Below are 25,685 nucleotides of genomic sequence, written 5' to 3'. Positions count from 1 at the left end.
TTCCTTTATGCTGAATTACACTTTAATCTATGGTTTCAGAGTAGCAGCCGTGTTAGTCTATTCGCAAAAAAGAAAAGGAGTACTTGTGGCACCTAATTTGTTAGTCTCTAAGGTGCCACAAGTACTCCTTTTCTTTTTACTTTAATCTATGGATCAGTCTTCTGATTGTATATGTTTACTGTGGGCCAAATTTTACTCTGTTATACTAGTGTAAACCTGGAAACATTCCACTGACTTAAGTGCTGAAATTCAGCTTTTGAAGAGAATGGATGTGTCAGATGACTGACAATGCAAGACAATCTTTTACCTGTCTATCACTAGCTTATATTTAGCTCAAGTAACAAGTGACTGAAAAAATAGCTACCATATGACATTTGGCAGTAATCAGTGTGAAATTATCTCAGTTCAGTTTCCACAGGACAGGTGACTACATCTCAAACACCAACATCATAACTGGCACTGATCTGGACTTTAGTTGTCAGTATCTGGAAAGAGGTCAAGGCTGGAAGAGGCAAAAACGGTACATCACACTCTCTCTCCAGATGTCTCCATCAAGTCCTACAAGTACTGAAGCATGGTAGTTGTGTAGTGCAAGGCAGATTGTACTGCCAATTCCCCTGCTGTACTTGGTGGACAGTCAGAGAACTCCAGCCTCCAGTGCTGTGAACATTGTGCCTTCCATAAACATCAAACTCACTTCAGATAGAGAAAACATGTACTGATTTCACTTACAAACCACTCGGCATGAAAACCATGACATTTTGGAGCATTTTTTTTGAATTTCTAAATATTAAAAAGTACCAAACCGGAACACTTCAGTGAAAAAGAATAAACTGCGACACCACTATTACTTTTTGAAAGAAAATAAAATGCATTCTACAACTATTTTAATGTTTACTGGACAAGGTCTGCTCTCAAAGGTTGTCACTGGTATAATACCAAGGGGAACATAAAAGGTAATGCTGAACCTACCTAAACTACCCTTTAAATTTATTCAGAATATATGTATTATAAATTCAGTGCATACAAATACACATGGACAGTACAGAAGACCATACAATATGTGTGCACAGTACCTGCAGTTAAAATGAAGTTCCTTAATAGATATGCTTGGTTCCTTAAAACGGAAAGAAATTACTTCATTTTTATATTATATGGTCATTTAAAATCCAGAATAACGTTTTCCAGTCTGGATATTTTTAATATGATCAAATGCATTTTTATACAAAAGCATGTAGGCTTTTTAATATTCTAAATTGTAATCTTATTTTAAAGGAGAAATTTCCATTTTCACTCTTGACCTTCAGCTTTCATAGATTTAAGAATAGAAGGGACCATTGTGATCTGATCTCCTGGGACCATTACTCTGGCCTCCTGCATAACGCAGATCAAAGAACCTCACCCAGTATCTCACCAGTTTCTCTTATCTTAGCATTAGCGGGGGTTGATAGTTTCAGCCATAGCACATAAGTGCTGTGCTTTTGCCAGATCTTGTATGCTAAAGAGGGATGGACTTAAATTATTTAGGACCCAATCCTGCAAACAGCACTACAGAGGCAGACTTCTGCATCCACAAAGAGCCCCGCTGACATCAATGGAGCTCTGCCCATGCCACTCTGATTGCAGGATTGGGACCTTGGACTGAAAACACAAGTGGTGCAGAAAGTAAAACTCAGGATTCAGTAGGTGGCAATCAGCACTGTGAGTCAGACTGAGTCAATGACCCAGCACTATGTTAGAGGGCACTGTGTTAGTACAGAGGCTTGTCTTCCCAACAAATGTCTAATTCACTTGCACTCATTAAAGATCCAATGGCACACTTCCATACAGGAGTGGTACTAGCTTCAGTGTCACAGCCAAATTCCAACTTGAATTCTGTCTGCCTAAAATTTCCATTACAGTTTAAACTGGAGATATTTTTCTTCACTTCCTCTTCGAAAGAGCATTGTGAAGAGTTATTGGCAGAGAATGGCCACCATTTTCTACCCCATGATGGCTGCACTGCAGAGGATGACTGATCCCTATTTAGATATTCCAAAGTACTTTAGGATCCAAAGTATTATATATGCTAAAGAACTGATGAACATCTACCAATGAAAAATTCCTGATTTTCTTCTCAACACAGAGAAGGTCAGCATTTGTAACAGGTTTGTTCTTTGTTTTGAGCGTGACATTCAGGAATGAATAAAATGATTAATGATGATTCTCAGCCAAGTCACACAGAGTCCAAATGGCTTAGTTTGAATTTCTATTTATTTGCATTTTATGCTTTGAATGTGAATCATTATTTCTTCCATAAGAAATTGGAATATAAACTGTTCAGAGCCTTAAATAATGGTTTTACGTTAAAAGGTTTAATTTAGATTCTTTCTTCTGATTGGCATCTCTTGCTAACGAGACTAAGGGATGATGATTTCCAATTAAAGCTTTTGTTAAATCAAAGGCAGTTAAAACCATCAAGCTCTGCAAATCGAAAAAAGCATCCAATTCCAGCCAAACAGACTTCTTCCTATCTTAGAAATTTTTCTCGGGCTCCAAATTCCTTCTCCTGGTTGCTCATGATGGAATGGTCCCCATTTATTTAACAAACTCAATTAATCTAACACAAGCTGTGGAAAATCTTTGGCAAACAGCTGATTATACCTCCTTAGACTTTATGTGCTTCACAAGGTTTCCAAACTTCAAGATAACTCACTTTTTTTGGCAAGTTGACAGCACACCATGTAACAGGGTTATTTGGTCTGCCAGGTTTCCAAAACAATATGAAATATGCATATATCATAACAAGCTTAGAAAGAAAGGCTCATTATGATGATGCAAGCACACTTTTCATGCTTTAAGAGAAGAGCAAATAATTTCTCAAATACATGGAACATATACCCCATGGGCAGAGTTAAGATTATAGTGAGTTAGATATAGCAGACCATGGTTGTGCTAGCAGTGAAGTGTCTCTCTCTAGGTACAGGAGTAGAGGTTATGGGCTGATTGTGATTGATACCATAATATTTTCATTTCCTTGCTTCTGAAGTTTTGGTTTAGGCCACAGAAAACCCCCCCAAAACATCCCCAAACTTAACTGATGCACGGCATAGTGGTTTTGTGTATTATATCCATATGAGCAATGACTGGCTATCTGAATGACCTCCTCTCTCTGTAATGTGCTCTTGCAACATTGGAGGTCAGCTGGGGTGCTTTTGGCTCTGGAACTTGCTCCCACCTCTGACTGAAGGGATCCCAAGATTTTTAACCCTTGTGCATGTTGGGTAGTCCCTCTCTTTGCTTGGGGCTAGTGTGTGCCACTTGGGTATGGCACAGAATAAAAGGTGGGGGGAACCACCTCACCCCAGCCCAAGGGAACAGCAGGAGACATTCTCCCAGAGCTCCCAGGCACACAGAGCGTACCATACTACACTCGTTTTGATGTGCAGTCGCACCCCATTTTTGCCCACATCATGATCAGCAAGTTTCACCAGGGAGTGGAAGGCTCAGTAAGACACAGCCATAAACCTACCTCCTACCTGGCCATCTTGGATCATGAGGTCAACCCATGGAAGTAGAGAGGGAGCAGCGCTCGGGGCTGCCTAGGAACTGGAACTTGGCCCTTGTGTAGGTCATGCAGGTGTGTCGGGAAACTCCTAGTGCCTTTCCCATGCTCACTGCATGCCCATAAAGGAGCCAGGCAGACTAGTTTTCTGAGGGGGTAGCTGGGGGGCATTTCATATTATTATTTACAATATTCCCAGGGATTGTGCTGTGGGTGCAGTTCTCAATTTAACTCCCAAAATAAATAAATTAATTGTGGCACCGCTCAGCTTTAATTAACATATATTCAAAATTAGAACCCATGGAACTATACCTAAGCAAGAGGCATTCAGATAAATGTGTGTTGTCAACCCTTGCTGGTGAATGTGATGTACAAGGAGGTTTTTAGATAGGGAAGTATAATTTAAACTTCCAGAACTAGATGCCCTTTGTTCAAACTCCTGCTTGCAAAATGTCACCAGTGCAAATGCTAACAAAAAGCAAGAACATTAATATATCTGACAAGACACGGCAATTTTTACTGCACCCAAAATAAATTTTTCCTATCATGCCTATTAATAATAAGCAAACAAAATTTGCTACAATACATCCCATCACAGTGAAACATTGAACATCGCCAGAGGTCTTTTTCAAGCAGGCTGGACTTAGTCAGGTTTTACTAAATCATTAACTAATTTAAATCCTTTGATTAGAGGTTCATTTTTAAAGTCTAGGGATCTTATCAAGAATCTTCTGAACTAATCATTTTCCACTTGCATTCACACGTCCTATTTCTATTAGTTATTTTGCACTCAGCCAATTCACAATACTTCCACGTCAGTGGCATTTCCACAGATGAAGTGAGTAAATGATATGCAATAGAGATCTGCTTGGAAGTTCAGAGAGGAGAGCGTCACAATGCCAGATATTGTGTAGGATGTTTTGTTTAATGATTGTCTGCTTGGCTACTGGCCTTCACAGCAGAGGAGGCTACATCTATTGGTGCATTCTACCCTGTTTCCATTGAAGTCCATGGCAAAACTCCCACAGACTTTAATGGTACAGAATCAGACCACATACATGGACAAACTCAGAGGTGGTGAGCACATGCAAACCCCATTGACTTCAGTGAGAGTTGCCAGTGCTCAGCACAGAACAGGGTTTGGCCCATAGTTATTAAAGTGCCTTGCGATCCTATCAGAGTAAAGCCATTATGGCTGTGTCTACACTTGGAGCTGGGGATGGCATTCCCAGCTCACACAGGCATGCTTGCACTAGCTGTCATCATGCCAGTGTGCTAAAAATAGCAGCGTAGCCATAGTAGCATGGGCAGTGGCAGGCAATGACATAGTGTAGCTGCTCCAAGCATGTACCCATGGTGTCCGGATGGATTTGTACTCAGTGCTCCGATCTTGTGCTGCTGCTCACCGCTACCTTTGCTACTGCGGCTTCGTTACTATTTTTAGCTCTCTAGCTCAATGAAAGCTAGATCTCTGTGCAAGCTGGGAATCACGCCCCGAAGTATGGACATTAATACTTTGTTTTTACATAGGCTCTCTTAAAAATGTGCAATAACTTTGCTATTGAAATCTTAGGTTAATGAAACAAAGCATTCTTCAATTCATGTAATTCTAGACCAAAAAAACACCACTGTCTGAGGGAAGTGTAAATGAATGTTCCAACAAGCAACTTTTCCCATTGTTGTACCCTCTTGTTTTTGAAATTATGCCTCTAAAACTAAGTCTTATTTCACCATCTCTCCCACTGATGAATATAATCTTCTAACACGCTGAAGCAATTAAGATCTGTACCACTTTTCCTAATGCAGCTGGGAGGAGTTGGAGGGAGAACTTGGCAATTAGAGTAACACTGTCAATTTGTAGTATAAAGTGTGCATGGCTTAAATCTAACAGATAGAGAGCCCTTAATGAAGCAAAAAGAAAATGAGGCATTGTGCTTCCCATTCACATATGTGGTAGCATAATAATAGACCCTGGATTAGGGTATTATTATTATTTGTTTGTTTGGCTTGTTTAATTTGTTTCTTTATTAAAAGATAATGGCCACCTTCAAGTTATGATCTAACAAAATGGTAATAAAGACCATCAAAAAGCTAGTTAGCTGCTAGCCACATTATATTTATGGCTGGATGCAGCTGTGCTCAGGAAAACTGCTGACCTCACTACAGATGCAAAGAGAACATTGTTATTTGGTCTAGGATAAGATGAAGTGGATTTAGGAATATATGCAGCAGCTACTCAACTGTGGTTTGAGTAGCCAAACTGGCAATAAATGTTTAAAGGTTTAAAGGAAGGGTACTTAAATTATCTGAAGGAAATTTAAATAAAACAATAGATTTTTTTAAGCACCAAAGATGTCAAAGAAAATGCATGTTCTGTTACGTATTAATACATAATTGTCTGCTGTTCTGAATAAATAATATATTGCCATGTGCTCTTAGTTCAGATTGGGGACCAGGAACCCAGACTCCTCACATCTAGAGATAAACTGAAAGTTACTAGACATGATTCCATATAGCTGAACACAAATAACCAAGCAGTTTGATTATATAACTGAAATCTAAACTAAGACCTGGACTCTTAGCTGCACCAGAGCTCTGTTCTAAAGCTGGAGCCGCTGGGCATAATTTCAACCCTGTGGCTGTTCTAAATTATACTGCCCCCTGGGGCCATTACCTCAGCTTGTAACAGATCTCTATGAGCCATTAGACAAGCCAAGAAATTGCCAGCTGACAAACCCCCTTAAACCAACTTTGTCATCTGGGATTTCCCCTACACCAGGAGAAACCTCATCTGACCTCATAGGGCAGTTTTTCAGCCCCTCTGCTCCACCAGAATAGCACAAAGAGGCCAGAGCAGGGACCACAAGCTGACCCTAAGTATTGAAGTGAGAAGAAAAGCTTTATTTGCACCACATTTTACTTACTCGCTATCTAGATTATCTAGATTTCAATAACATAAGATATGGGCAGGAAATAGTAAACATGTAGTACAGGGTAGTAGTTTGCCACTTTTCTTTAAGTGATTGAGGTGAGATTTGTCAAACAAATTGGGAGGAAAAGGATGGGTTTAGGGATGGTCCTGACTATTAGACTATTGTGTTATATTTAGCTAAAAGGGACAGTAGCCAAAAGCTGACATGCCATGTCATTATTATTGTTACATTTATTTATTATTTGTATTACGGTATCACTAAGAGGCCCCTCCACAAATCAGAATCCCATTGTCCTAGATATTTTACAGACACACAGTAACTCCCTACCCAAAGGGTTTGCAATCTAAATAGAGAAGAGAGACAAGCAGAAATAGACAAAGTAATACCCAAGCAAGAGTTTGGTAAAATTTAACAAGGATATTTATCAATAATAAAATTATTAATTATTATTATTAAATTTAGGAATTATATATTACTCTAGGATTCTAAGCTTTTGTCTGTTCCTGTGCATCCTTTTAGTTACCCCATCTTTCAAATTGGTGCAACTCCACTGACTTCACAGGCATTATTTCTCGAATAATGTCTCCCAGGAAAGGAGATCAGAATCAGGCCCAGGAGGGCAATTTTAGTACACCTATTTTACAAGTATCCCGATGAGAATTTTCTTATTTGTGTGGGACATAATCAGATCATTATTTTTGAGGCACGAGAACAAATCACTGACTATTAACTCTAGAAATTAATTATGGATTTTTGCATTGTGGGTTAAATTCTCATTTATGTCATGCTAGTTAAATCTGAAGCAACTCCAATAAAGTTAATGAACTAACACAGGTTTAATGAAGAGCAAGATTTGGCCCAGGGTCTTCAATATTCCACAGAGCCATACCATACACCAAGTACAGAAGATTATTAGTATAACGTATATTACAGAAGCACCTAGAAGTTCCAATTGTGGGCAAGAACCCCCAGCTTGCACAGAACACAAACTCCACTAACCACTACCATTTAGGAAGTCCAAACACAGGATTAGGTCCTTTCTACTGCTGGTGAAAATATCTTTTCACCAACTCCAGAACAACAGATATAAATTATACCTGCTTCCATTAATTCTTAATTTTTCATCTGTATCAGTATGAGTCAGATTTGGTTTTAAAACATCATTATCTCACTAATGCCACCTATGCAAGTTACCTGCCATCTTATTTGAAAAGAACTTTAAAAGCATTAAGCTCACATGAGTCATTTCAGAAATGTTAATATTACATTTCAACAGAAATGAGCAAAGAACTTGAATTGAATAATCTTCCCAATTGAATAAAAAAGAAAAACCACAAGCAATATATCATATCTAAAAATGCTGTTTCATGGAAATTTATGTTGCCATTTAACAAGAGCTTATCCCTAGGAAAGGAATGAGTTGTACCTAAACTATAGCAAATCAGCTTTGATTAATAATATTCCTTGCTAAGCTCATGCTGCTCTAATCGAGCCCCCTGGTCAATCCAAGAATAAGGGAATATGTCATCCAAACTGATGGAAACAGGAAGAATAAAAATTGCCTTCAGAGCAGGGTCACTACATTTGAATGAAACCACTACTGACTCTGGTCACTGACTCTTCAATACAGACTTCACATTGAAGAGCCTTATCATTTAATACAAATGTTCAACCAATGACACCACTTCACAAGTTACAAGATAACATTTTTAACCTCTGTCATTTTGCATTACAGTAACAATGCCTGGAAAAGCAGCAACAGAATACATAAAATCTCTTGTAAAGCTTCCACAGCTTTAAGAGATGGAAAACAAGAAGCCTTGAAATCTGCATAAAGTAATATAATATTTGATTATTCTTCAAAGGATAAGGATAAAGCTTTAAAAAAGGGACAGTAGAAACAGCTACTTTTGAGAAGCGACCATTTTGAGCAACCTACTTTCCAGGTTTCCAGTCTCAACCTGATGCTACAGTACTTAGTGTTGTGCTGAAAGGAGAGAAAGTTTCCACTTGAAAACACGAGTGCATCACAATTAATAATCAAAGAGCTACAAGTCAGATAACCACAGTCACATCTAAATCCTCAGCATATGAACAAGGGGGAGCCCAATATTCATATGTGGGGAATCTAAATTGCACTCATGCACATACAAAAAGATATGTATTTAATTTTTGGTAGGAGCAATTTAGAAACCCATGATTAAAAATCTGGCCCAACAAGTGGCCATTGAGTAAGTTAATATTGCACTGAGAGACTATGACTGTTAGAATTTTGAACGTGGAATAACTGCAGTTCTGTGCTGCAAAATCAAATGTAAATTATATCTGGTTTGTTTGTGTTAGTGTGTGTTTGCTTGGTGGAGTCATGTTGTTGAGCCTAGAATGATATGATAAGATTGGAAAAAGGCAAGCCTAAGTATACAGATTAAGGAAATGCAGACATGGGAGGCACTCTGATGGTTTTTAAAGGCTGGGTGAACATTCTTTTCAGGAACCAATCTAGCGAGCAAATTTACTCAACAGTCTAAAGCTGGATGGTGGAGGGAAACTGTGGTAGGGTAAAGCTGCCTGAATAACATTTGCTGAATAATTTGGCTAAATTTCACAAACTTTTGAAAAAATTATGCAATTAAATTTTCCCTAAATTATTCATCCAGCAGATAGTCACATATTATTTGCCCAACTCTATTTGCTATGTTTTTTTATTACTCATCTAGGTCCTTTGGTGGATCTAACCAAAGGACAAAAGAAAAACAGTAATTGCTATTGAAAAAGTTACCTGCAGAAGTAAAAATGAATTAGTCACTGAAGTGCTGTGGGGGTTGGACGAGGAGTGTTGAGCATCAAGGGGAGAGGAAGCCTAACCAGCTACAAATATTTGAAGAGAAGGATAAATAAATGTAGCAATGAGGTAAAATAGGGAAAGGGAAAAATCAAGCTAATAACTTAGGAAAACTTCTTAACCATGAGAGCAATGCAAATACGGAATGGTCTCCCAGGAAAGGCACTAGAAGCCCCATCTCTTGAGTCATTTGAGACTAACTCAACAAAGCACTGGAAACTACACTGTAGGCAACAATTCTGGCAAGGAGATGGACTACAACACTGCATGACATACAGTTGTTACCACTGACAAGTAGGGGAAGATGATATGTATATAGTGGTAGCTGATAGGATGCTTTTTCACAAAAATACATAAAAAGCTAAATGGAATAGGATTCTGACTACTAGAGATTCCAACTCATTCTGCAACATGCGTTACTTGTTAAAGAACTGCAGGATGAGTCCAACAGCATTCTCTGATTTGAACTCTACAATCATACTCTCAGAGGCAGAGTTAAGTTTCCTTTCAGGAAGTGTTTACGCCAAAGCCCATCACACAAAATGTGAAAGCCAGACCCTCCAGAGTCCATACTATTAACTACTGATGTTCCCCAAATTTCATTATGTATCAACACAAAGGACAAAAGACATTAGGGAAACCTCTGGCAGTAGCAATGACTTATAATATTGTGTAGGGCTCATTTGGCCTGTGTTCTACAGTATCAACACAATGCAGCAATGGCACTTGATACTGAACATGAGCTCTTCTCAGCTGCACTCGCAGCAAAGAGCCACAAAAATGTCAAACTTCCTAGAACAAAGATTTGCTCATAAAACCCTGGTGACCAACATTCCAGGAAAAAAACAGCATAACACTGTAAAGCATTTCCTTTCATAATGTACCCACAACTCACTTCCTTTACCTACTGAGAATGTTGTGAAAAGCATAGGAAACCACCATCAAGCAACCTCCCACTCCACACCTCTACCAAATGGCAATATCTCAACAGCTATTACCAAAAACAGGCACAAAAGGTTTGTAAGTTTTACTTGTAACTTGGAATTTCTATTTCACTTACCACTGCGACATCAGAAAGGGTTTTATTTTACAGTTGGCGTCTTGCATGGCAAGTGATGCCCAAGACTAAAAACTGTTCTCTCACTACCTTTGGGCTCAGGTATGTATCGGGCTCAGCAACTGGAACTTGGCTAACAATCCTGTTGATGTGCAAGCCAAAGGAGAATCCAGCTCAATCTCCCATAGCATCTGTGGCTCCACTGGACTAACCTAGTTTTGTAACTAAATTAAACAGATATACCAAGACAGACCAGCAGATCCATTCACTATTGTTAAACAATCACAGTAGAGAAAGTACTTTATGCGCTAAAGCAGTTTAGAGAATAAATACACCTTTTCAGGAGCTGTAGTTTGCTGCAATTGGACAAAGTCACCTTGCTGGTTAACTGATTCAAGGGCCAATTCTTTATTTTTAAATACGATCTCAAGCCTGATCCTGCAAAACCATTTCAATGGGCATATATGCATGTTAGTAAGGATTACTAAACAGGGTGCTTAGGCCTGGGAACCTCATCTTTCATCTCAGTGTTAGTACCGATAATCATGTTTAAATTAGCCAAGGTGAAATGACACCATCATTAAAACACTTACATATTGAGTATAATAAGCAATTTTGAAAGCCAGGATCCAAGTGCAATTTATTGCCAAGATTGTAAAACTGCTTTGGGATTTCATTTTCTATGCATGAGAACCTCATTTAATAAGGAGCAGAATGTTAATTAAAAAAAGCCCAAAGATTCTTTTGATTTATAAACCTCACAGTATTAGCATTATTTAATGAGGTTTCCTAGATAACAAAATGAATTTTTTCCCCACTTTCCTCTTATACGTGAGGAACAATTCCACAGTTGTCTTGAGCCTTGGGGATTTTGATTTTTCAAATACCTTGCATCCAGTATGGGCCCGGGTCTTCATTAATGGAGTTGTGGTGCACAGCTCAATGGCTTCTGGCTCATGGAAGATCACTGTAGGAAGAGGCTCTTTCCGAAGAGTTAGGACATTCAACTTGGTCTTCAACATGGTCTGAAAATGCTAAAATACAAAACAAAAAAGCAATTGACTTGAATTCAGACAAAGTTAATACTTCTATTCACCTGAGTGTCTTTAACTGTTCATTCAGTGCCTTGGAAACCTCATGTGCAATAGGAGGATGTTTTATAAATTAAAAAAATAGATTACTATTAGAAATGAGTAAACGTGTACAATTAAATAAGACACACACAAAGAGTGGCCCAGTATCTTTTAGAACAGAAGCCAACATTTCCAAATTTGAAGGCCTAACTTTCGGCTCCTAAATCCATATTTGTGCACCTAAGTGAAAGTGACCTGATTTTCAGGAGTGCTAGGCACCCACAAATCCCATTAAAATCAATCAAAATCCCAGTCACACATTGAATCTTTCCACAAACGGCCCTTCCTGGTAAAGACAGACCACACCCAGCAAGTCTCTACTTAACATAAAATGGGAAAATCAGAACATTTGAAGAAAAAAGGAAAAGACAAAATGCCTTATCTCTGTGGCCCTATAATTCAGCAATCAACATTTCAAAGGAATTTTTTTTTAGTGTTTATTATTTTCCCCCTCCCCCAAGGCTCAATTCTGCTCTCACTGACTTCACCGGCAACACTCCCATTGAGTTGGAGGCCTTGTCAGGCCTTCACCATTTGTCTTTGATTCCTTGGCTTGTTAAATTTGGACCCCCTTCCATTGTTCACTTTGAACATGATATATAGTGTACTCAGGTAAATCACAGTATTGGTCCATAAGAGTAGGTGGCACTTACAGCATTTTTTTTTTTTTTTTTAAAGTACTCCCTATGCTTGGAATGGGAAATTATGAAAAATAAAGATTAAACAGTAATGTCAAATGGCAAGTTTTTAAAACTCTCATAAAACAATACAACATTTTAAAAGTTTTTAAAGAGCCTGTTCTTGGGAGATTTCCAAACTAATTTTGCAGAGTCAACTTTCAACTGATCCTGAACTCAGGAATATATAGTGTTTGTTAATCACTATTTATTTGGAAAGGACATATAGTTATGAACATTTTCAAGACACTACTAACATACAGAACCTATTTTTAATAGCAGCTTCATTGATTACTGCCTCCAAATTAGCCCTCATTAATTATACACCTTTACTAACTTTACCATACTTGTGATTATTTTCACTAAAACTAAACTTTAATCTCCAATTTAGCAGAGGAAATTTTATTAATAAAACGACACTTTGCATCTTTTATCACAGGATTTCAGCATGCTTTGCAAACCTCATTTAGCTTAGCCTTCCTGCACTCCCAGGAATAAGATAAGCATTATTGTCTGTTTTACAAAACAGAAAACCTAGTGACTTACCCAAGGTCACACGGAAAGGCTGTGTCAGAACTGGGACTAAAATCCCCGTCTTCTGATTTTCAGTTCTGTGCTTTAAATTCAAGACCCTATTAAATTGATTTTCCATTCAAAATGTCTGATAAATCCTTAACAACCTCTTTATATAATTTACATAAACATGTCATTGGGATGCTAACTGAAGGACTGTTAAAATATGCTACTCTGAAACACTTTAATCCTTAGTTCCTCAGTGTTTTGTACTAGTGACTTATGATGAAGAATATTGTACTCAATAAGTGTACTGAAAAGGCAGAAATACCAATGATCTATAAAAATAATACTTTACCCATGAAGTTATGGCCTGTCATCATACTACAGGGCATCTCTGAATGTTTCCATGCTGTTTATGCAGCCATTTGGGTTTCCATTCTGGTAAGAGTTGTATTCATATTTCTAATCTGACTTTCTCTCATATTTTCCATCCCATTCATTCTCCTAAGCACTAACATTTTATCTTAGGCAAAAAAGCACTCCGTTTAAGATGATTATTCATTAAAGAATATACTTTGACATATATTTATTGAGAAGAGCTTGTGCACACCCACCTCAGTCTAAGCACCCAGCCGCTTAAGACCAGCAAGATCCTCACACAAGGCATTCTCCTAGCTGTCTTGCCTTCATGGCCTGATCTGATGAGCATTCTTAGAGCACACCTAAACTCACGCAAAACAGCCAGGGAGGGGGAAGTGCTGACAGGAGCAATCTTCCTTTAACCTGGTTAGAGCACTCATCTAGGATGTGGGAGACCCAGGTTCAATTCCCCCCTGCTCCCCTCCTCTTCCCTTGGCTGATGTGGAGCAGGCATTTGACTTTGGGTTTCCCACCCCCAGGGGAGCGCTCTGGACAAGGGGATATTATAGTGGGGTCTCTCCTGTTGAAGCTGTTCCGCTATCTATAAATTAAATATGCACTGGGCCAAAGAGAGTGAACGAATGCAACTATAGGCCAGTGGCTAGGGCACTTGCCCAAGAGGTGAGAAACCCAAATTCAAATCTCTACTTCAAATCAGGCAAATGGTGGAAATTGTACCCAGGTCTCCCATATCCCAGGTGAGTACCTGACCACTGAGCTAATCATCATAAGTGAGGCTACATTCTTCTCCCGCCCATTCCAATTCTTCCAAAAACAGCGTAAGCACTTAACTCCACCTGAGAACCCCAAGGAAAGATAGGCAACTAACTTCTGGAGAGGGGCAGTGCTTGGATCACACCCTTCACAGTGGGTGGGTCAGTGTTCTGGCTTTTATGGACCTTATTCTTAGGTACCCAATGCTCCCCATTCATTGTATCGGGAACCAAGGCACCTATCCTGGGATTGTGAAATTCCATTGAGTGGCAAGGCACCCTGAAGTTAGAAACTGCAAGAAGGTAGCTGGTATCATGCAAGCAGATGAGATCACCAGGAGTATAAAATAAGGGGATGCAAGCAACAGTGAAATCCAGATGGAATCTCACAGATAGTGAGAGGGGGAAGATGGGAATGGCAGATGGGAGACGGGACTGTTGCTGGAGAGGCAGAAGGGGATCGATCATAGCTGGGCTTGTTTAAGATGAAGAGGGTAAATATATATTTTGAAGGGAACTGGCATGAAAGGGAAGAGAAGCCAATTCAACTTCAAAAACATTTTCAGTGGGACCTTCTGTTGCATCCTTGCTTGTAAGCACTAAGGTACATTTCATCTCATCATCAATGCCAATGGGTAGGCAGATATCTTGCTCCTTCTTGTGGTATGTCATATGATGTCTTCAAAAACCAGTTGAACACTTCAATCTCTCTGGTCACTCGATCACAGACCTAAGAGTGGCTATACTTCAACAAAAAAGCTTCAAAAACAGACTCCAACGAGAGACTGCTGAATTGGAATTAATTTGCAAACTGGATACAATTAACTTAGGCTTGAATAGAGACTGGGAATGGATGAGTCATTACACAAAGTAAAACTATTTCCCCATGGTATTTCTCCCCCCCCCCACCCCACCCCCCACTGTTCCTCTGATATTCTTGTTAACTGCTGGAATTAGCCTACCTGCTTGTCACCATGGAAGGTTTTCCTCCTTTCCCCCCCCTGCTGTGGGTGATGGCTTATCTTAAGTGATCACTCTCCTTACAAGTGAGCTGTAGCTCACGAAAGCTTATGCTCTAATAAATTTGTTAGTCTCTAAGGTGCCACAAGTACTCCTTTTCTTTTTGCGAATACAGACTAACACGGCTGCTACTCTGAAACCTTTCAATAACTCTAATTATCAGGGTTTTATAAATACAAGTCGCAAGCTCTGTCAATGGCCATGGTTACACAGTCCCCTGTTCTGATGCTCTCTTTGCATTTTCTTACAAGTTCAAAGAATTTGTGTTTCATGACAACTTAATTCATGTGAAACGTTTTGTTTTCATACTCTGTGTACTTGTTTCCTCTGGCTTGGATTACTTGGTTCTGTTACCAAGTTTGTGTGATTCCAATCAGCAGGATTGCTGCTCAAACAAAACACAGGCCAAGATGCAAACACCCTCCAACTCTGGGGAAGTATGGATCCAGAGGAGAAGTGCATGACCGATCTTATCTCTGCAACAGGCAAACCCAAAACCCCAGATGAAAACATCTCTGAATCTTATTCAGATGCCAAATTTACAGCTTGGATCTAAGTGCTAGATAATTAGAACCCCATGATCAAAATCATCATCTGGGTGAGATGGACTCAATATTCAGTTGACTTATTATTGTCTTCCCATGCAAAAAAAAAAAAGCAAGCAGCTTCTAGTGTCAGCATTAAGCATGCAAATGAAATTACATTATTATTACTAAATTAATTTAAATTCTTTATTGCGACTGTTTTGTACAACTTGAAATTGATTGCTGAATACTCCTGATGTTGTGTCTACAGTAAATTTTAAGTAGAATAATATAAAGATTATTAATATTGTTAGGAAAAAAGTACAACTTTCACTTAATCATTTTTACAATAGTTGCATGCCCTACCTGGATCCATAGGATTACATCTGATATGAATAGTTTACAGTTTTCACACCTGTTTGGACTCCACTAACCCTAGCATGGTGTTTGTATGTTACAGCATCTTCTTATTTTTCTTCCATCTCTAATAATATTTAAACTAAGTCCAGCAGTGAGCAAATGAAAATGCTACAGCAAACTTGACTCAAAAGCACATCAACAAAGGAGACGACATTCATGTCATTTAACATAGGCGTTATCCTATCACCAGCTTTTGTCACCAAGCAACACTGTGTGTGTGTGTGTGTGTGTGTGTGTGTGTGTGTGTGTGTGTGTGTGTATAAAAATCAGCATTCTCAAGTTGGATTAAAATTTTTGAAAGGACCAGTGTGCCAGAATTTCACCTGTGCAAGCCTGAGTATTTATGCACACTTACCTAGTCAAATGCAAACCAGAAAACAAATGACAGAATAGGAAAGAAAGGAAGTGAAGAAAATGAAGCAATGAGAGATGTCAAAGGAGAGAGAACAAAATAAAACACTCGGAGGCACAGATATGTCATGTCTATTCATTTTTATTTTCAGCTAACCTCTCAGACGCCCTCCAATAATTTTTTCCCTAACTTGAATTTCCAGAAGGAATGTAATGGGATACAGAAAGCCCAGTATTAAAACAATGGAATCGTGCAGCATGAACACAGCTTTTTCAATTTACCATTGGAGCCATTCCAATATTTTCTGGATCAGAGAATGCCTTAAAGGTCTTTCACCATTCTCTGCGACAGGCAGACTGAATCTATCTAGTACAATACGTACCAGAAAAATAGGCATTCCCTAACCCAACCTTTTCAAAAAGCATTTTAGTCATATTCCTGCTCTTCTTTATTTCTTGGCAATAAATCAATAACTCGTTAAGCAGTTATATAGCGATATGCTCCCTCACCGCCTCTAAGGCTTTTCCTGTGAACGAAAGATTTGGGTTGGGTTAGTGAGATGCCTGTTCCACATAAGGAATTTATACTGATCTTTAAAAGCGTGAAGTATGTATTACTTATTAAGAGCTTGTTTTGAGCTTAGCAATATACTGGACACAAAGGAGGTGAGTCTCTTCCCAAAACAAAGCTTACATGAGCTTTTAAACACAATAAGCCAAATGAAAGTCCACCAAATTCCTAGATTCACAGCTACATGATGGGGAGTGTCTTACATGATGATGATCCATTTGTTTATATAAAACAGTTAATTGTTTCATTGACATTTGTTGCTAATTGACAGCATTGCCTTTCATTGGTCTGAACCTGAGTTTTTAGACTGATGTTCTCAAGGGTTCCATTTGGTTGTTGGAAAGGAGCCACCACGGTTCCCCACGAGAGTAGGCAGCATTAAGAAGGTATGGTTTTGAACAGAAGCAGACTACTTAGGAAGACACACCACCTACCCCAGGTATACGGACAGAGGATGCATGACACATCCCTACCCCAGCTAAGTCCTCTGCACTGGAGGAGGGATTCTCCCCAGCAAAGGACTAGTAGTGTTACCATCTCTGCTCTCCCAGAGGATCTCCTGTGGGGCAGAGCTCTACAATACACTCTACAGTATTCTGGCCATGAGTCTTTTTTGATCAGTGCTGCCACCTTCTCAGGCTGTGCTGATCCCTAGCAGCCCCCCCAGTAAATGAAATTGTAGCTGCTTTGCTGCACTCCAATTTCTCTCTCTCTCTCTCACACACACACACAGGCTTATGACCAGAAGAAACCCTTGGTGAACATGCCCCAGAATCTATGGGTAAAATTCTGGTTCCCTTGAAGTCGGTGATAAAACCCCACATTCAATGGGGGCAGGATTTTACCCTACAAGTCCTCCCACTTCCTATAGGAGGCCTACAGTCAGTGGCCTACAGTGGAATTTACAATATAAAATAGGAGATTCTATAGGAAAGGAGCATAAACTATCCTAAGAACTGTCTGGTTAATTACATGAAAGCACTACAGTATGATCAAATCTCAGTTCTGTTCTTAGCATGGAGTTTACCTATTAGTTCTGTCAACTATTTTAATATTGACAGGTTTCAGAGTAGCAGCCGTGTTAGTCTGTATTCGCAAAAAGAAAAGGAGTACTTGTGGCACCTTAGAGACTAACAAATTTATTAGAGCATAAGCTTTCCCGATGAAGTGAGCTGTAGCTCACGAAAGCTTATGCTCTAATAAATTTGTTAGTCTCTAAGGTGCCACAAGTACTCCTTTTCTTTTTATTTTAATATTGAATTACATATTATAGTTTTACTTTAGACTCCAAATTGAACACACAGTTTAAGCAAGTGCTATACTCTGCATATTAAATTAATTGTTGCCTATATTAACAAGATGCAACTCCCATCTAAGTCTGCCTGCCAAATTAAGTAGAGGTGTAAATGGCAGCTTAAACTGGTCATAAAATGTCTGGTTCTGAAACCCTTATTCACATGGCAGTAGAGCAGAGGGACAGTATATAATGACAGGTCCTGTACACACATGGCAGAGATGTACCAGATGTGCATCTCCAAGGTTTCTTCCATATGAGGTCAGCCTGACTCCACAATGGAAAAGATAGAGGAAACTGCAAGGGGAACCTAACAGCATTGCCTGTCTCCTATAGAGATATTACTATGAAAAGATATGATCTGGCTTGAAGATTTGTAAATAGCTTCTTTCTTTTGTGTAGAAAGGGCATTTACAAAGAAACAAAAATAAATGTGGAACAATTTGGCTAGACATTATCAAAAACACTGAACGCTCACTGCAGGAGCACGCTGCAAGGTCCACAGAAAGGCTCCCCATATACATTAGGAGCTGTATAGCTTTTATCTTAAAAGATGCACTGTGAATAAGGCAAGAGCTGTGTATGAGGCCCATTTATTATTTACCTTTACTACATTTTTCACTACAATAGCTAGAGTTCGCCAGGCATATGCACATAGCACAGCTTTCTTCAGCTACATGCTTTCCAAGCAAATTCAGTGTCAAATGTCCCGCAGATGTTCTGACAGGCTGGTGATAGAAAGACCTCTGCACATTCATCAAAGCTTGCCCGCTATAGGGTGCAATCGAATGGTCACAGATGTCAATTGACATGCTCCATGCTTTGCTTTTTCCCCATCTTCAACTGCTGGTGGGGTATCATGCTCATCAAGATACCATAGTCATTGCATTGGGGATAATGGAGCGAACAGACATTCTGGGTCTTTAACATTTCCCATCATAGTTGGAAACCCAAACATAACAGCAATGTTCTAGTTGCACAAGAAGAAAACATAAGTGGTTATATACAGAAGTGAAAGATCATTCCAGTTTCATCGTTACAGGGAATGAAAACACAAAGTAAAACTAACAGCAAAAATGGTGAAAAATTAACTGGATTTGTTTCAGTGTTTGGTTTAATAACCTATGGGTTATTGGTAACAAAGGTCAGAAATATTTGAAAATAATGATTTTCTGTCTGGATATTGTCCTTTGAATGGCACCTCTTCTATAGGATTAACAGAGACAGGGCTTTCCCAACACATTGAATGAGAGTCCAGTTATAATCCCTCTTCCCTGTAGTGTCTGTAGATAACTTTGATACTTGTCCTTTGGTATGGATATTTTTCTTTCACATTTTACCATTGCTATATTTAGAAATTAACAGAACCTTTTTAGTATCACTGATATCCTTGACGTGACAGAGAAACTGAGTTGAGGTTTCCTCTTATGTTTAGATAGGACACTGAGCATGTAATGCACCATTAAACCACACCAAATATTTGGTGAAGCTCAATAGTGCACTACATATATGGAGAGTGTGTTATGTATAAAATGAATCACCATTAACATCATTTTCCTCCATACTCTTTTATCTGCATCTGGTGTTATGTAAGGGTGAATTGAAGTAGAACATAGCGCTTTGGCTGTTTATTCACTCAATCATTATCACAGACCTGACAATTCCAATGTGGAGGTTGGAGAGAAGTCTGCAAGTAGCGTAAGTAATAAATACACTATAATCTCAAAGGAACAACATATACAGGGTCTTGGGGAAAAATCCTTAGATGGTGTAAATATCAATACAGCTATGACTCCTTACACCACCTGCAAATCTGCCCACAGTGACTGGGATGGTAGGAAGCGATGGTAAGGAAGATGATGATTGATTCCCACTGCAGGTGCTGCTATCACAGAGATGTGCAAGGTAACAGATTTGACAGCTACCCTTATCTATCTGTACCTACTACACCTGCCGCCATCTAAGTACTGTCTGAGTAGAAAGCACAGTCCAACAGCTCTAAAAGCTAGCTTGCTAGAACACGCGGCATGTATTAATCTGATGCCAGACTCAGTCCTGTTTGGCACAGAAAGAAAAGGTATTTCAGAATGAAATCCAGTTTTCTCCATAAGATTGCCTCTGCATCTTACATGTTTATCCTCATTTCCAACCAGGCTCCTGAGGAAATGATCGTAGGTGGCATGTCAAAGTTATACCAGGTTTCAGAGTAGCAGCTGTGTTAGTCTGTATTCGCAAAAAGAAAAGGAGTACTTGTGGCACCTTAGACTAACAGATTAGAGCATAAGCTTTCGTGAGCTACAGCTCACTTCATCGGATGCATTTGGTGGAAAAAACAGAGGAGAGAGTTATATATATACACACACACACACACACACACACACACACCATGAAACAATGGGTTTATCATACACACTGTAAGGAGAGTGATCACTTAAGATAAGCCATCACCAGCAGCGGGGGGGGGGGGGGGGGGAAGGAGGAAAACCTTTCATGGTGACAAGCAAGGTAGGCTAATTCCAGCAGTTAACAAGAATATCAGAGGAACAGTGGGGGGTGGGGTGGGGGGGAGAAATAACATGGGGAAATAGGCTTGAATAGAGACTGGGAATGGATGAGTCATTACACAAAGTAAAACTAAGTTAATTGTATCCAGTTTGCAAATTAATTCCAATTCAGCAGTCTCTTGTTGGAGTCTGTTTTTGAAGATTTTTTGTTGAAGGATAGCCACTCTTAGGTCTGTAATCGAGTGACCAGAGAGATTGAAGTGTTCTCCAACTGGTTTTTGAATGTTATAATTCTTGACGTCTGATTTGTGTCCATTCATTCTTTTACGTAGAGACTGTCCAGTTTGGCCAATGTACATGGCAGAGGGGCATTGCTGACACATGACATATCACATTGGTAGATGCGCAGGTGAACGAGCCTCTGATAGTGTGGCTGATGTGATTAGGCCCTATGATGGTGTCCCCTGAATAGATATGTGGACAGAGTTGGCAACGGGCTTTGTTGCAAGGATAGGTTCCTGGGTTAGTGGTTCTGTTGTGTGGTGTGTGGTTGCTGGTGAGTATTTGCTTCAGATTGGGGGGCTGTCTGTAAGCAAGGACTGGCCTGTCTCCCAAGATCTGTGAGAGTGATGGGTCGTCCTTCAGGATAGGTTGTAGATCCTTGATGATGCGTTGGAGAGGTTTTAGTTGGGGGCTGAAGGTGATGGCTAGTGGCGTTCTGTTGTTTTCTTTGTTGGGCCTGTCCTGTAGTAGGTGACTTCTGGGTACTCTTCTGGCTCTGTCAATCTGTTTCTTCACTTCAGCAGGTGGGTATTGTAGTTGTAGGAATGCATGATAGAGATCTTGTAGGTGTTTGTCTCTGTCTGAGGGGTTGGAGCAAATGCGGTTATATCCTAGAGCTTGGCTGTAGACAATGGATCGAGTGGTATGATCTGGATGAAAGCTAGAGGCATGTAGGTAGGAATAGCGGTCAGTAGGTTTCCGATATAGGGTGGTGTTTATGTGACCATCGCTTATTAGTACCGTAGTGTCCAGGAAGTGGATCTCTTGTGTGGACTGGTCCAGGCTGAGGTTGATGGTGGGATGGAAATTGTTGAAATCATGGTGGAATTCCTCAAGAGCTTCTTTTCCATGGGTCCAGATGATGAAGATGTCATCAATGTAGCGCAAGTAGAGTAGGGGTATTAGGGGACGAGAGCTGAGGAAGCGTTGTTCTAAGTCAGCCATAAAAATGTTGGCATACTGTGGGGCCATGCGGGTACCCATCGCAGTGCCGCTGATTTGAAGGTATACATTGTCCCCAAATGTGAAATAGTTATGGGTGAGGACAAAGTCACAAAGTTCAGCCACCAGGTTAGCCGTGACAGTATCGGGGATACTGTTCCTGACGGCTTGTAGTCCATCTTTGTGTGGAATGTTGGTGTAGAGGGCTTCTACATCCATAGTGGCTAGGATGGTGTTTTTAGGAAGATCACCAATGGACTGTAGTTTCCTCAGGAAGTCAGTGGTGTCTCGAAGATAGCTGGGAGTGCTGGTAACGAAGGGCCTGAGGAGGGAGTCTACATAGCCAGACAATCCTGCTGTCAGGGTGCCAATGCCTGAGATGATGGGTACCAGTATTCTATGAATACTATTCATAGAATATCAGAGTTGGAAGGGACCTCAGGAGATCATCTAGTCCAACCCCCTGCTCAAAGCAGGCACAATCCCCAATTTTTTTTGCCCCAGATCTGTAAATGGCCCCCTCAAGGATTGAACTCACAACCCTGGGTTTAGCAGGCCAATGCTCAAACCACCGAGCTATCCCTCCCCATCAGAACAGATTCCAGCTGTCAATGCCACAGCGAACGTGGAAACAGAGGATTTTGGGGAAAACAGCACCACAGACACACTTAAAATTTATTTATTTAATAATTGCAAATGATTTTCAGATAAGTTCCCCAGGCACAGTGTTATCCTTCGTATAAATTGCTATCTCAGTGGTAACCATTCATTTACACAGAAATGAGCTGAATTACAAAGGTCAATTTCAAGAAATGACATACTTTGTCAACAGGCAGGGAGCTTACTTACAGAGCCCCTACTGCAATAGTATTTCATTATGCCAATTGCGTAAGAGGTTTCCTGAATACATTACTGAAATTCCTGGTTTCCTGGAAGGACGTGCACACTGCACAATGATTCACGTTGTCATGCTTCCAGATATAGCAAACAGATAATTCTGTACCTACAGCTTTTCAGGTAGCTTTAATAAGATTTGAAGGTCACAACTTCTTAAATATAAAACTGTCATTAATTTTAATAATTTTTAAAGGTGTCTTACAGAAGTCACTATTTACTAGCCAGAAAACCAAAAAAAAAAAATCAGTACTTAGTCTATAAGGCATATTTTCTTTGTCTGTGTACAGCACCTAGCACAATCCCTGACTGCTGCTTTAGATGCTACTTCAATACCAGAACTAATATTACAAAACAGAAGCAGAGCAGCTGTAATATACTCTCACTGTTGTATTGTATTTCCATATTCCATACCAACTCCCCCACCCGTCCCCAAGAAATTAAGCTAAAAGAAACATTAAGGATGGAAAGCAAAAAACTCAAATTAGGAAGTGCCAAAATTAAGGTTGCCCAAATAACTAACTCTGTCCCCCCTTGTGCATGTACATTAGGATATAGTCTTTAATTGCATCAAAGAATTTTTTTCACAGGACCCCTGCTTCATTCAGTGCCCATGTAGGACAGTGCTCAGGGAATGAGGCAGCTGTTCAATATTTCTTTTTATCCTCATTATTCATTGTGTAGTCCCATATGTTATTTACTGAACACCACAAACCCTGAACTGAATTAAAAATAATAAATTTTCCTGGGCTTTTCTATGGCACTCATCACTGAAATAGTGGCTGCGGTCCTTATACCCCACCCCTTCGTGCAGGGATTTTCAGTCACTGTAAATGTGTAGTTGTGAACTGAGTAATTTTTTTCCATCAACCAATAAAATTTCCTGCTCAGAAAATAATTTTGGAATAATTTGCCTAGAAATCACCCAAAAAAATCCTCCCAAGTTTTCCCCATCACTGGTTAGGAAATTGTATGCTCATGATCATAAGAGACCCCTAAAATTTCATCAGGAAGGCTGAATGGGTGTTCAACAAAATAAAATGTTACATCAAAGCAATGCATTGAAACCTCAAGAATACATTAATATCTATGCTGACTCATCAAGTTTCTTACTATGATGCCATTTAAAGAACAGAATTTCTTTTGGGAAGGAACCTTTTAAATTAAACCACCTAGAAGTGATTAACTGCCCTTAAAAATAGCATATTTAACCACTTGTCTTGCTTTATCAGCTGGTAGTTGATACTTATGTCAGGTGAGTACTGCAGAATATAGTAATCCACTAAGTAATGCTGCTCTTTAAAATCCATAAGCCTACTTACAATGAGCTTGAGACAAACATCTACAGCTTATTCAATTCAAGAATTCTCTGCTTTCGAAATGTCCATTCAGCAATCCTGCCACATATTGTTTCACAATACTACAGGCTCACTTATTCATAAACAAATCATTAACTTTCTTGACATAAAATCAGTGTACAATGAAGCCCAGCTATGATGACGTTTTACTACTTTTGCTCGGCCCATCATGAATCGGAGTTTTGTTTCACAAAAACTATCCTCATCGAATAAAAGACAAATTATGCTCTGTGAGAAGACTGCCAACATGAAAAGCTTACGCAAAAATTACAGGCTCATTATCAAGTCCATATAGTAGTAGCCTGTATGTTCAGTTAGTGAAACCAGTAGTCTACAATCTATGCATGACTTTTCATACTAGGGCTGCAAGATACAATTATGTGCTACATTACAGCATTAACGTAATTTTTACTTTCTCAGATACTACAAGAAAATACTATGCACATTAAAAAGGGAATGATTTTCCTTCTCCCACTTCCCCAAAACAGAATTTTATTGTAAGTCATCTGAAAAGATAAATAGATAATATACTGCAATCATTAACAAGTTTATTAGCAGTTCAGAGTCAAAGGTTTTCAGCCAAGAGCTTCTATGACCAAGGACTATTTTTATATAGGTGTGTCAAACTTAAAGTAGACTAATTAAAAAGAATGGAGTGGACTAATTAATGACAAGACCTGGACACTTGCACATGATTCACTGACCATACCATGTACAGACAGCAGTGCTCAGTACAACTCTTCTATAGTTCAAATTCTCCATGTTCTACCTCCAAGTACACCCAACCCCGTTTTCAACAACAACAAAATCTGTAATGCTCACATTTCAAAGGATAAACACATGGAAAATAGTTAAATTCACTAATCTGCATTATGCTCTTGGCAGCTTGAAAATATATTCTGCAAGAACTGGATGGCTCAATAAATTGAAACTAGAATGTGTTTTTTCTACTTTGGCTGCCAGTTCAAATCTAGCCCAGTAAATGCAACATTTCAACTCTGAAGACAACATGTGTGCTGAAACATTAATATTTAGCAAAAAAACAAAGTGTAGCCAACTTTGGATTTGATCCTGAAAAAAGCTACACTCATGCTTAACTGAACAAAGTGAGGTTTCAGAGTAGCAGCCGCGTTAGTCTGTATTCACAAAAAGAAAAGGAGTACTTGTGGCACCTTAGCGACTAACAAATTTATTAGAGCATAAGCTTTCATGAGCTACAGCTTACTTCATTGGATGCATTCAGTGGAAAATATAGTTGGGAGATTTATATACATAGAGAACATGAAACAATGGGTGTTACTACAAAAGGTCCCTCCCTCCTCCCTCTTCTGTTGGTAATAGCTCACCTTTCCTGATCACTCTCGTTAGTGTGTATGGTCACACCCATTGTTTCATGTTCTCTGTATAAAAATATCCCCACTATATTTTCCACTGAATGCATCCAATGAAGTGAGCTATAGCTCATGAAAGCTTATGCTCAAATAAATTTGTTAGTCTCGAAGGTGCCACAAGTACTCCTTTTCTTTTTGAACAAAGTGAGTAGTTCTATTGGCTTCAGTGACTACTCACCACGTGTAAAGGTAAGCACATATCTAAGTTTGCAAAATTGAGAACTTTGTTATTTATAATGAAGTTACATTTAATTTGGGGTATTCAGACTATTTTTAAAAAATATTTTGAGTGCTATTGC

General features: G+C 39.3%; 1 protein-coding gene and 1 long non-coding RNA gene across 3 annotated transcripts in view; one reads left to right on the top strand and one right to left on the bottom strand.

Annotated features, from left to right (window-relative positions):
* PID1 (phosphotyrosine interaction domain containing 1) overlaps positions 1 to 25,685 on the bottom strand; it is a 157,035-nt gene that overhangs the window by 94,462 nt on the left and 36,888 nt on the right. Inside the window, exon 2 of one of the 2 annotated variants that reach the window (XM_038417802.2) lies at positions 11,264 to 11,410. The exons of the other annotated variant lie outside the window; for it this stretch is intronic. Coding sequence (XP_038273730.1) covers positions 11,264 to 11,410 — 147 coding nt within the window. The remainder of the gene's footprint in view (positions 1 to 11,263; positions 11,411 to 25,685) is intronic. 2 annotated transcript variants of the gene reach the window in all.
* LOC119861963 overlaps positions 1 to 25,685 on the top strand; it is a 33,138-nt gene that overhangs the window by 2,056 nt on the left and 5,397 nt on the right. The gene's annotated exons all lie outside the window — the stretch shown is intronic.

Source organism: Dermochelys coriacea, chromosome 9 (assembly GCF_009764565.3).
Source record: "Dermochelys coriacea isolate rDerCor1 chromosome 9, rDerCor1.pri.v4, whole genome shotgun sequence".
NCBI classification, from domain to species: Eukaryota; Metazoa; Chordata; order Testudines; family Dermochelyidae; genus Dermochelys; species Dermochelys coriacea.
The sequence above is the reverse complement of the archived record's forward strand: the minus strand, read 5'-3'. Positions and strand labels throughout refer to the sequence as shown.